General features: G+C 39.6%; 1 protein-coding gene across 1 annotated transcript; it reads left to right on the forward strand.

The window, feature by feature from the left end:
* Positions 1–1,496: 1,496 nt before the first annotated feature.
* On the forward strand, positions 1,497–12,925 carry ube2r2 (ubiquitin-conjugating enzyme E2R 2). The gene is made up of 6 exons (XM_017686593.2): positions 1,497–2,349; positions 2,950–3,151; positions 6,025–6,111; positions 6,300–6,397; positions 6,540–6,674; positions 10,421–12,925. The coding sequence occupies exons 2-6, from the start codon at positions 2,975–2,977 to the stop codon at positions 10,674–10,676; spliced, it is 753 nt and encodes a 250-aa protein (XP_017542082.1). The 5' UTR covers positions 1,497–2,349; positions 2,950–2,974; the 3' UTR covers positions 10,677–12,925.
* The last annotated feature ends 359 nt before the right edge of the window (positions 12,926–13,284 follow it).

Consider the following 13,284-nt stretch of genomic DNA (forward strand, 5'->3'; position numbering starts at 1 on the left):
AACATCATAACAATAGCACAACCCTTTTTCGGTACAATATAGAACTCTTTAAAAAAGATTCCATATAGGTCTGTCTACAGCACATTCTCCATCAATCTGAAAAACTATTTCACGATGCAAAGAACCACATAATCATGCAAAGGGTTCTTTAGATGTTTATGGTTCTATAGAACCATTTTCTGTAATAAGGACCCTTGAAGAATCATTATTTTTAAGTGTGTAGTTTTTAAATTTTGTTAACAGTTTTCTTCTGCCACTAACAGTCTACTTCAGCCATACATAGAAAAGTGTTTTTTGTTTAAAAATGCCAGATTTTATGAAACATTATTAAAATGCAATAGTTGCCAACCAAAGACAATGCCCAGCCATACTACTAGTCACCAGGGGATGATGAGGGCACAGTGGCACTTATTGTCCACAAAGAGGCCCTTAGACACGGAGCTGTTGTACTACATGGTTCAGAAAAATACAAACTTTATTTCAAAACAAAAGGTTGTAAAGCAGCATTTCCTCAGTAAAAATAGACAGGATACGCCCAGATGGAAATTTTGATCACTGGAAGTGGTTTTCATGAAAGATAACAAATGAGAGATGCTCAGAAGAGCTGAGAGGTGTGTCTACAACATTGCTTTAAACTTTGATGTGTAGTTTTGAACATTTTATCCAGTTTTTTTTTTCAATAAAACATTTGATAACATTTAATGCAAACTTCCTAATATTATTTGTATGATCACTGTAAAAATCACCCTGCGATGGACTGGCGTCCTGTCCAGGGTGTATCCTGCCTTCCGCCCGATGACAGCTGGGATAGGCTCCAGCACCCCCCACAACCCAGAGGGAGAAGCGGCTTAGAAGATGTGTGTGTGTGTGAGTGTGTGTGTGTGTGTGTGTGTGTGTGTGTTTTGGTATCTGCATTGACTATTTTGTATTGGATAGAGAATAAAATCAGCGCTATTGTGCAGCCTCTGATGAAAACAGAACAATCTTTTTGGGTTGATCTCTTTTTAGAGTGAAAAAGAAAAATTGGAAAACAGCACAATTCTCCTTAAAAGCCACTACATATGATTACTTCTCTGATCACGCTTTATTTAATCCCCATGAGCGCTTTATAATAAACTTGATCATATTAATAGCTAAGTTTTACATGCGTAAGATGAAATTTGTCAGAAAAACACCTTCACATATGGCCTTTGCACACAGATCTAGTGAATTGTTGATTGCAGCAAAACTAAGTCTATAGTTAGTATATAGTTAGTATAGTTGACTGCTGTGGTAAAAGTTTTATCAGTTGATTTATTTTCATCAGTTTTCTCTTGCCCTCTGCCGATGTTTCACAAAGAAATTCAGTTTGATGTGTGAATGTTGGTTTGAAACAAATGGCTTGGTGGTTCAACGAAAACAAACAAAAACAAACCGTGTAGTCGCACAAAAAATAAAAAAGAGAGAAAGAAAGAAACGGAACGATCTGGCCCAGTGTGGACGTCGTGACGTCACGGCACTCGGACGCCAGGCGGAAGCGTCGGCAGGGTGACGGTTCTGGTGAGGATGTAGTTTAGCAGCGGTCGGTCAGCTCGGTTCGGTCCGCTCAGTACGGGACAGTACGACTCTTCCAGCCAGAGGAGTCCAGCGCGGAGAGGAGCGTCCACAGCAGCGGTTTTAGTAGCGGCTGCTGCTGTCTTTATCGTCAGCGGACTGTTGTTTTGGTGTGGGTTTTGAAGGCTTCGTGCAGCAGCAGCGCTAACGGAGCTGAACGGATGTAAACAAGCGGCGCTCACGCACACAGACAGGCAGACGCGGCCGAAACAGAGATGACAGCGGATAATATCAGCTCATAAGCACCATCTGCATTAGAAAATTGATATTTGTTGCTGTCGTTTCGTATAGACGTAGCTACATTAGCTAGAGCCTTGGCTCAGTACGGACTCAGTTGAGGACGCCTCCCTGCAGCAGAGAGAGAGAAAGAGAGAGAGAGAGAGACAGACAGTGAGAGAGAAAGACAGAGAGAGAGAGAGAGAGAGAGAGAGAGAGAGAGACAGAGAGAGACAGAGAGAGAGAGAGAGAGAGAGACAGAGAGAGAGACAGAGAGAGAGAGACAGAGAGAGAGACAGAGAGAGGGGTCGCTCGCTGGCCCGGCTGTGTTTTCCACTGTAGCTACAGGCTAGCAAATTATCAACCTGCATTCCTGCCCAGCAGCCCGAAAACTAACTCATCACAACCAAACTGCCCTTCATGAAGAATTAGACTGCCGAAACTCGCGTCTTCCTCAAACTTCATTCAAACGTTTAAGTACATGAGGAAGGAAGTTTGATACACGCAGACGTCCTGTGTCGAACTGTGTGAAGTATAAAGGTAACTAGCTACCGTTAAAGCACAGACAGCTCCGGGGACGGTTGTGTTTTCGAGTGTATTTTATCTCGGTTCTGTTGTTGTCGTCACATGTAGTTAATATGTGAAGTTACTTAACGAGAGTTAGGATCTTGTCTTGGTTTGCAAATACACTCAAAAATGAAACCGTTAAATAAACTTAACTCAATTGTGCCACACATTTCTATTCAAACAGGTAGAGTTGAGTCAGAAAGTACAGACTTTGCTACCTCAGCGTAAAGTTCAGTTGTTGATGGAACAAAACTGAAACATTTTAGGGCAACTCAGTTGAGTTTCATTAGAACAGAGTTTGCTTTGGATTCGGGTTTGATTCATTGGAATACACTTTCATTAGTTTTTGTCCATTGTACATAAAACAGTTTATTAGTCATTTATTAAATGCCAGCATGTTTCCAGTTTGTAAGCCCAACAATCCACAGTGGGCGCACATTAAAGTTGCTGAATTGACTTAAGGTGTCTACAAGCCTTTAGAAATCTAGAGTAAAACTGTTCAAACAAAAGATGTAAGTTGTGATCACAGTGCTAAAATTATCTTTGTTAAAGACTAAACTTTTACCCCTACAGGCGAGGTTGCAGACGGACGGCGGTCATGGCCCATCAGCAGATGCCCAGCTCGCAGAAGGCCTTGATGCTGGAGCTGAAGTCCCTACAGGAGGAGCCGGTGGAAGGCTTCCGCATAACCCTAGTGGAGGAGTCTGACCTGTATAACTGGGAGGTGGCTATCTTTGGACCCCCAAATACGCTCTATGAAGGGGGCTACTTTAAGGTCTGTCCCAGGAAAACATTTGCACAATCAAATGGTGAATGAAGTGTAGATATGTGAGGATGAAATTTCATTATTATATTGGAAAAAAAAGTATTTACACATTTCAAATATGTGCATCACTCTCACACAAATGAAACATGTCACATGTACTAGTAATCAATTAGGTAAGTTAAGTACTTACATTGGTACATTGGTGTGTACAGTCAGTGTACACAGTTGAATCATGTCAATGTAAAATAAACTTTAAGCAACCTTTTTTTTTTTCCCAAATTTTTTTTCTTGTGGATGTACTATTTTTTAACTGAATACCAAAGTATGGCAACATAAATAGTAACTAATGTAGATGTATTATATAAAGCAGAATGTATTTGTAATTGCGAAAGCTGAGGGTGAGTATTCATGGTTTTATAGTGGTTTCAATTTCAATTCTGGTAGTGAACTAATTTGGGTTTTTCAGTGGTCTGTTTTTTATATTTAAAAAGCAGAGATTGGTGTAGATATATTGCATTTAATTAAACACCAGAGCTTTTAATAAAAAATGACAGGAATTTGTAAAGAATACAAATTTGAAGCTGAGGACGAGGAACTGTAAAATCATTATTTGGTTTAATATATGCAAGTATTAAAGTACAAGCTGTAGCTCTCAACTGATGACAGATTGGCTTGAGCCCAGATAAGCAAACGTTGCTAACTGTTCCCTTCTAAGTGTGGTACAGCACCAAACAGAAGTTAGAACATCTGTTGGTCTCATAAGATCCATGACAGGCCTCAATAAATGTGTTTTCTGCTTCTTTTTTTTTCTTCATGTATTTTGTTCAACCCGGTGGATGAAAACACACCCAATTCATATTCCTTTTGTTGTGAAGTAATCATATGATTGGAAACACAAACAACTGTGGAAAATAATTGTGGTCAGCTCGAATAAATGCAGTCAGGCAGGTATGTAATAATCATGCAGATTCACCTCTGGCAACCCCTGACCCAAATCCAGTCTTGTAGAATCCTCATAGTGTTAGGACTAGCTGTATAATCTCAGGATGAACTTTGTGCTTTGACGCTTGGGTAACTTGGCCCTAAAGCAGTGGATCAGCTGACTACTGGATGTCATATTGACACAAGGGGGCATACTAACATCACATCTTTTTCAAACTAGCAGTAAAAAGCATTCAGTTGCCTAGTGGTGCCCACTGTCAGGGGAATACTCAGACGGGTGTGCACATGCATCTGTGCAGTCAGTGTGTTCTTTGTCATAGAGATGTTGTTTATGCTCTGTCATGTGTCTTGGTTGTAACCCCGCACTCTGTACATCTTCTCCTTTGCCCCATCTCTCATTCCCTCTCGTTCTTATTTTCCAAGTGATGCAGTTGTTGTGTCACTATTTATAAGTCTGACAGATATAAATGGCATCTCAGTAGGGGAGAAGGGCATATTAAGTCTTTCCCAAGTTTCCCCTGGTCAGTGCTTGTAAAGAATTAGTGCTGGGTGATAAATTGTCTTTACTGGTGTGTCACACAACAGTATTGATTTTTAGTTTTAGTGGTATTTAATAGATGAATGTGTAAGAAAAATGAAGTAAAAGACATTATGTTGACGTAAGGGGTCTTTGACTAAAGTGGTGGTTATTTGTTCCCTTCATAATACTATAATGAAGCATTTGAATGTATAGGAAACATGAGTTCATTACTGTTATCAGTACAAGCTTAAACATTACTCTAATACTAGTACTCTAATACTAACATATATTCGGAAAACAATCATTATATTAAGTTTTATCAACACCATCCAGCGATGTAATGAATAAAATAAACACTCTATTTCAAAGTGATGTCATATATAATCAGAGTGAAGTCGTTGCAGAATTGCATAACAATGATGTAATGGTCCTTCAAATGAAAGAATCCTGGCCCTTCAAGTAATTCTGTAGAGCTATAGATGCCCCAGTGAGGCCAGAGTGTGGGAAAGTTTTATGACGACATTGCTGAATGCTTGGATGCTGATAGTGGTATCTGTGTAGTAACAGACCTGAGCTCCTCCCATTGTAAATGACATGTGTACTGCTTAATGTCCATGTAAGAAGAACGGCATCATCCTGTTATCTGATGCTGGGCTTTGTACATTAGCATTGCTTGTGTAAACATTTTTGTTTTCTTTCTGTAATACATTTTATTCATTTTAGAGAAATACAGTCAAAAATAGACAAGACTCAGCAGATTAGATTTGGTTTTGCTGTCTGCTGTCTATTTTTCTGAGCACCCCATGTCCTTAAATTGCTTCTTGTTCACACGCTGCTAAACACACTCTGTAGTGTCAGGGATGAGCAACAGAGTGCCAGCTCCTCCTCTTGTCTGACACACAGTCAGCTCTCAGCATTGCTGGGGAAATGTTTTTCTCACAGAGGAAAACATTCCTGCTCTGAGGACATGTCACACTGTAGTCCACCAGAGTAGTTAAACTGGCCTTACTTCAGGCTGCTGTATTACACTGGCCTACCAGTGTTTTATTACACTCTTCTATAACCTAGGAATAGCTCAACCAGTTTGCATTGAAGTCCCTGTAGTTACTTAATAATAAGCCTTAGACTGTAATGAACCTGGGATTTTAAGGGGTTGATCTGAGCCTGCAGTCACACCTTTCTGTGCATATAAATGTGGCCATTGTCCTGAAGTATGTGGGTTACAGCCCAATGGAGTTAGTTTGTGCACTTAGTTTAATATGTCTGATTATTTTTGAGTGTAATTTACTTGCATCTTTATGTGATTTAGTCTTGTTCTTGTGTCTTTTACAGTTGAGTATACACTTTTTCAAACAATAGATTCTCCTGTGGAACCAGTAATAAACACAAACTTACTGTTTCTGATGTTCCTGTCTTTTAGGCCCATATAAAGTTTCCTGTTGACTACCCTTACTCACCACCAACTTTCCGTTTCCTAACCAAGATGTGGCATCCAAACATTTATGAGGTAAACAAAATAAGCGACATCTATTTAATCTAATTTAATCTAATTATATTTTGTAGTTCTCTAATTAAAATATCTCTACTGATTGCAGCTTGCCTGAGTATCAGTCATGAGGCAGGCTTACTGCAAACTCCTAGAATCATTTCAGAACTGTATGTGTGATATGAGTAATATTTTTGTCTTAATCCCAGAATGGTGATGTGTGCATTTCCATCCTGCACCCTCCTGTGGATGATCCCCAGAGTGGAGAGTTACCATCAGAGAGGTGGAACCCTACACAGAATGTCAGGTGACCATCTTTGCCATGTCATTTCTTACCTCCGTTTTCATTTCTTTACACCATTTGAAAATGTTGATTGCATATGAATATATACAGATGATCTCATTAGATTGGAACAAAACAAATCAGTTTTATTTTCTTTTTTCAATAGAACTATCTTGCTGAGTGTAATCTCTCTGCTGAATGAGCCCAACACCTTTTCCCCGGCTAACGTGGACGCTTCAGTCATGTTCCGTAAATGGAGAGACAGCAAAGGAAAGGACAAGGAGTATGCTGAAATCATCCGGTAAAAACAGTTTTGTTAAAAAATACAGTGAATTTGTTACATCTGACGTGCACAGGTTCACATTTACACATGAATAATTTTAGGTCAAATTAATTTCAGATTTGATTAATAGTCTTATAATATCATTTAATTTTTACATGTTTATAACTGAAGATGTTTGCTTACTTATTTATATATATAGCATTTTCAGTCCACTATTTTGCCAGTTTATAGGTAGTCTTTCTTTGTACCTGTTTTGGTGGCCATTCAGATAAGCTTGCCATATAGTTGGTGCACTTTGTAGTCATGCATTAGCAGACTGCAGCCCAATTTCTAAACCTGCCTCAACGCTGTCTGTCAATGAAAAGGGGCCAAAATCAGACCACAGCTGACCGAGATCATTCACAGCACAGCAGTGATCACAACCTAGTAGTACCATAGACAGTATCGAGCACAAAAACTAGATGGGTTTTCTTGACTGCCACATCATTGAAGTTCGCTTAACATTCAGACCATTTCAAGGATGCTACCAAAGCATCCCTCACAGTTTTTGGTTGGCCATTATCTTTTGCACTTTCACTTGCCCTGATGAAAGCTGAGAAATGCTAGGAGATGAAACCATAAAGTACATGTTTTCTATTAAATATTCTACAGTATACTATATAAAGTATAGTCATTTACACTGTAAAACTACTGTATGCAATAAGTTTGTTGTACTTCATTTGATTTGTATGTTTTTAAGAGGTTTTAAATTGAATTCAGTATTAAATGCACCTGCTTTCAGTGAGTTGAACATTTTTAACTCTCAGAATAGCAATAAATTACAAACAAACCTATTACATTAGAGGTCTGCACGGTCCTACTCCCACAAGATTTCATACCGCATCCGGACACAATCTGCACCATATGTGCAACTTCCACCCGCACCTTAAACATTTTGGCTCGCAGGTTTCCATCTGCTTTAGTTATAGTTGAAAATGACTGCCACACGTCAGACCTGCCATTAGTCAGTTTTATTGTAATATATACATTTTTTAAAGAGTATTTTCCACAGCTGTGGCCATCTGACTGTCTGATTGCTTTGTCATCTCTGTAAATTACAACAAAGCAATGTTTGTGTTGTTTATATAAATGGTTGCTTCACAGCTATTTAGAACGAGTTCATAAGTTTATGCTATTTTGCTGTTACATATTATTTATATAGGCTAATTATTAAGTGGTTGTTATCATATTATTTTAGCTGTTCAGTGATTTGTGGGATTTCCCCAAATATCTGTGTTGTCTTACTCTTGCCCTCACTGGGTTGTTTAACAGCCCGGCTCTCGCACATGATAACTGAAAATTAGGTTTGTCTTGCAAGATACCATGGTGGGTGCCACAGACCTCTACATTGCATCATTCACATCAGTGTTTTGCCTGCCAGCTTTTCATCATTCACGTCAACAGCATTTTCTCAATCCAATTTTATGCACCAACTCCATTCCGATGACAGTGCAGCCTTGGTAGACTATTGACTGTCATGCATGCACAGAGGACATTACTGGCATCACCTGATTTGTATCATGCATATGTAAACGTTTTAAGGCAGTAATTGAGTCATAACAATGCAGTTGTTATCCCCACTAGTAATTACATATGTATTTCTTACTCTTCCCTGCTTAACTGTCATGCTGTTCTACCTGTTTATCAGTGAAAACATAGAGCTTTAAGTTGTGATTATCTACCTGGGTGGTTTGGCTTTGAGTAAGATGTATGGATGCTAGAGTAAGAAAAGCATCAACACTGCTGGGCAAAATGTAGGCTCAGTCTCAAATGGCTTCCTATTCCTCATGTAGTGCACACATATAACATAAACAATGTATTATATGTCTAAATGAAAGCCATATATATTCAGTCAAAGCTTCAGAAAATCCTATCTAACTTTTAGGGCACTATTTGGATATAGAAATCAAAGTTGCATGACTTACAATATATGGTGCACTATATAAAGAGTAAGGAGCAATTTGGGATTCAGCTATTGGTTTGCTCTCATGTGAAACCAAATTGATGGTAACAGCAGTTTTCTTTCCATATCTCTCACCTCCCTGTGCACTAACCTGAACCTTTTCATTAGAGTTTTTGTGAAATATCTTTTTTACTTTTGGTTCAGTTGTTTTCAGACTGCAGCTACAGTGGACCAAATTGCACGTGGGGTGTTTGGTTTATCACAATGAAAATATAAAAAATATTAATAGAAATTAGATAAGCTTGATATCTATGCGTATCACAAAACAAAGCAATAACAATAAACTTTATTCGATAGCTGCTTCTTTATGAATGGTTTACCAGTTTTTAGGTCAGGTTGCTGATATTTGGCCAAAAATGCATTCTGTGATCCAGGTGCCAAAACTAAAAGCGTAATTTTGCTGTTATTTTACTGCTTGTCTACTTACTAACAGCATCTTGTGATGTAGGAAGTATATGACAGTCTGTAAACAGTAAAATGTTAAAACAGGCAGATTTTGTGGACAGTACAGTGCTGATGTGCATTGAGAAAATCAACTTAGGGTGTTGAATTCTCTCGCTTGGTGTGGACCTTTGTAAAATTGCTCAAATAGGGGTCACCGGTCCACTTTAGCTATCATTTGGCACCGACCTGAATATGGGTGGAGTGTTGACACATCAAAACGGACAGAACTAAAGAAAACGTTTGGTCCACACCAAAATAACTATGACACTCACCGTAGTATGGCAAGGTAAGAAATATTTAAACAGACATTTAGCAAATTCAAAGTGTGGCCCAGTGCATTGCTTAATGTATTGCAGGCAAAAACATTTTTACCTAATTAGTGAGCTGCAGCTCTTCTCACTGATCACCAACTCTTGAAGTCTTTACTGTTTGGAAAATGTTCCGCTTCCCAGCTGAAATGGAGATTTTAGTTGGTTGTGCCATAGTTTAGTTGGTTTAGTTGGTTGTGAGTTTGACTCACTCTCTGTTCATGTCTTCATCAGCACTCTGTGTAGTTTAATTTCTTTGTAATGTAAGCATCCTGAACTCAGTCAGAAAGTAGTGGGTCGCTGCCCCAGTACTTTGAAAAGCGGCGAGTCAAATGCTTGCTTGCCCTTGTGGTTCTGGCAGCCCTGGTTAAGTGAATGCACTTGCATTGCCATTAGCTTGGGAATTCATAGGAAAAGTAAGCATCACAGTATAAAATCAATTTTTGTCATTTGTATCTGTTCTGAGTTGTACATGTGAGGTAAGACAGCAAAGTTACATATCAGCTTGAAAATGTTCTCACCAACTTGTCAATTCGCATGGGATAAATATAACCTGAGATTATTTCTGAAGCTCATTTTATGGAAAAGACAAAAGGCATTGAAATCTTTACTGATGTGGGTGTGCTCAGTCAATAGAATGAACTGACATGAGAAACGCTGGTAAAAATGACATTACTCCACCTTCTCACATCTGAATAAGGCTTAAGACTACTTATGTCATGGATTCTGCATTAAAACACTGACTGGTGCATTTTCATGATTTGCTGATATTAGAATAGAGCTGATGAAATGTGTCCCTAATCTAACCCACTAATACAGCAAAGTAAAAACATGGGATACAGATTGGGCGTCGTTTCAGTGCGTGACAGTGCTGTGCATGCTCAGTGCAAAACAGATGGGGGATGCAGATGAGCTAGCGACACCCACCTTTCTCAGGCATTTGGATACCTCATATACAGCACTGACAGTGATGTGTGACATGATCAGTCTTTGGATTGTTTTGTGTACAGGAAGCAGGTGCTGTCCACAAAGGCAGACGCAGAGCGGGACGGAGTGAAGGTGCCCACCACGCTGGCCGAGTACTGCATCCAGACCAAAGTGCCTTCTCACGACAGCAGTTCAGACCTGCTCTATGACGACCTGTACGATGACAACATCGAAGAAGAGGACGACGATGACGATGAAGTTGATGCTGGCGGCCCAGCAGGGGAAATGAGCGGAGACTGCTTTGGTGATGAGGACGACTCCGGCAACGAGGAGTCTTGACCTTCCTCCATTTTTACCATGACGTTGAGACTTCCCCCTCCACCATACTCTCTCACTGATACTCATGTTTGTGTCTGTCTGCCCCACTGTGTGTCCTTGAGTTTCTGCTGCTGTTTCACTATCTGTCCTAAAACCTCTGACCTTGAGTTCTTTCCCTACTGCATCTCCTTGAAACCGAGTCCTCTGTGTTAGCCATTACCATGCTCAGAGTTTTTAGAGCCCCAAGAAGGAATCAGTCACAATAAAGTGACAGTACATTTACTGCTGTTTGTACGTAAACTGGACAGTTCTAGTAATGCAGTGGTGGTGTTTCATTGATTCCTGATTGGGGCTTTAAGATAAGACTCAGTCATAATAGTAACCACAGTCCTTGTCAGTCTGGCATTCATCCTCCCCTGCCTGCCTCGAGACCTCAGGGCTTTTGGATACTCACGGCTCTAAATCCCCCCCTTAACAACTCTATGATTTCGAAGTGTGCTCTTGGCTATGATGGAATTCATTTTAGAATACATAACACATTTTTTTCAGCAGGGAATCGTTTTTCTTTTCTTTCCATCTTTGTCAGTTCATTGAAATTCTCTAGCTTCTTCTCCTCCAATGCCCCACCTTCTTTTCTCTTTACTTCCCTTTCCTTCTGTGTCTTTGTACCTTTGAACCACCCACACAGCTCACATGTCCTTTAGTGGAAACAGATGGCACTGTCTGTCCAGTGAGTCTTTTTTTTAATCTTGCACACCTCTTTTGCCTCAACCTCTTAACAAGCTAGGGCTTTTAAGTGCTTTGTTTTTTCCCCCACCACCTGTTTATGACTGATTTCACTACTGTTGTGTAGTTTGCCAGGTAAGTATTTGAGATAAAAAGAGGCTTCGGGAATATGTAAAGAAGAAAAATGTCATAACAGACAAAACTCAATGCATGTGAGCTGTCTCAAGCAGCTCTTACCTTTAGACCCCAAACACCTTTGATGAGTTTTTGAGCCATGAAATTGTAACGTCAGACTACATGGCAATGAAGGTGCTTTCAGGTGCTACTGCAGTATACATTCAGAACAACTGCAGGATCAACATGGACACCAATTTCAGAACCACACTCAGCTACAGATGTAACATAAAACCTTTAAATTGCTGTGTATTGCTGACTTGCTAAGAGACTGTTTAGACGAGATGACTAAACCCCATTTTTGCCCCTGAATTTAGATTCTGTGATTATGGCTGATGGTAATGTAAGTGTGCATCACTTTCAAGTGTGCACATGGTGTAGGTATCTGGTATAAGCTGTTTGTTGCACCAGGGAGTGGCTGCACCTAACCATGACTGTCTTGTTTTCTTCTCCTTTTGATTTTCTAACACAGCTGACTTTGTTCCAGAATTTTGGCTATGAACTTGATTTTATGAGCTGTTGAGGTATGGGGTTTGAGACTACAGACTGCTGAGGACATTCGGCTCATCCCCTACCCTTCATTTTGCTCTGTCCACAGGCCCCAGCAAAGCCTGCAGCTTTCAAGAGCATGCACGTGTGTTTGTTTTAAATGTGTTTTATATGAGGTGTCATTTATTGAGTTGAGGCACAGAGCTGTGCCCTCCCTAACAGGGGTGGGATGTAGTCTTTGATGCACATGGGGTCTCAGGTATACCCTTACTGTATCCCAGCAAAATCAGCCAAGGATGCTGACATACGTTCCTGTTCATAAAAACCCTGAAAAAACAGATGTGCGCAAAGGATGCACAGCACTCTACTAATGCAAGTTGGAGCAAATGAACAACATTTCAATTCTGAACAGATGCTCTTGGAAAGAAGAGGTATAAAAAGACTCTCATTCACAATGGGATGCTTAAACACTGGGAAATGACTGGAGACACTGCGTATGGACAGCACTAAAAAACAAAAAACTCAGTAATCCTCTGCATTTCTTATGATCCTTCCTTTTCAAGACATTGAAATCCATCCCTGTACGCAGGGAAAGACTTCTTATACCCCCGAAAACTCTTGTGACTCTGACCAGCCGTGGCTGTCTCAGAGGATATTACTTTTGTGTGTCCTGGGTGTTTTGGAAATTTTCATCATCATTTTAAGGATCTCTTATGCCACACAATAGGGACACGAACTTGCGATTCTTTATCATGCCTTATGGTTTTAAGGTGGATGCTAAATGATTCAGTCATTGTTTGCTTTAATTTCCTTTCATTTCTCTTGTAGTGTTGTAACAGACAGAATCACATTAAAAATATTCACTTAAGCTAGAAAAATCACTGCGAAAAGGATCTAAATTATTATCACCATTATAGGAGTGCATTTTAATATGAAGACTGCCCAGCATGGCCATTTAAGACATTGCTTGTTTGATCTCATTACAGTACATTCCTGTGCGTTTGTATAGGAGTAATAGTACATCCTCCTCTGCAATTAAATCCCTAGGCCACCCATTTAAAATTGCTACTCATCTTCATCATGGCTTCCATATTCATTTGAGTGCCACTTTACTATAAGACTACCTTATAAAGGGTTTAAGAATGGTTTAGTTTATAATGGTTATTAGGTCATAAACATCTTAATAAGCAATTACAACACACAAATAAAAAGGCAACAGTGACTTCTTGCTTACCAAATA

This window comes from Pygocentrus nattereri, chromosome 16 (genome assembly GCF_015220715.1).
Source record: "Pygocentrus nattereri isolate fPygNat1 chromosome 16, fPygNat1.pri, whole genome shotgun sequence".
NCBI classification, from domain to species: Eukaryota; Metazoa; Chordata; class Actinopteri; order Characiformes; family Serrasalmidae; genus Pygocentrus; species Pygocentrus nattereri.

Bases quoted from the DNA above. Each gene is read 5' to 3' on its own strand.
- ube2r2 (XM_017686593.2), top strand. From the start codon at position 2,975: ATGGCCCATCAGCAGATGCCCAGCTCGCAGAAGGCCTTGATGCTGGAG. The intron at 3,152-6,024 runs GTCTGTCCCAGG...CCTGTCTTTTAG, and splicing joins ATGAAGGGGGCTACTTTAAG to GCCCATATAAAGTTTCCTGT. The intron at 6,675-10,420 runs GTAAAAACAGTT...TTTTGTGTACAG, and splicing joins GAGTATGCTGAAATCATCCG to GAAGCAGGTGCTGTCCACAA.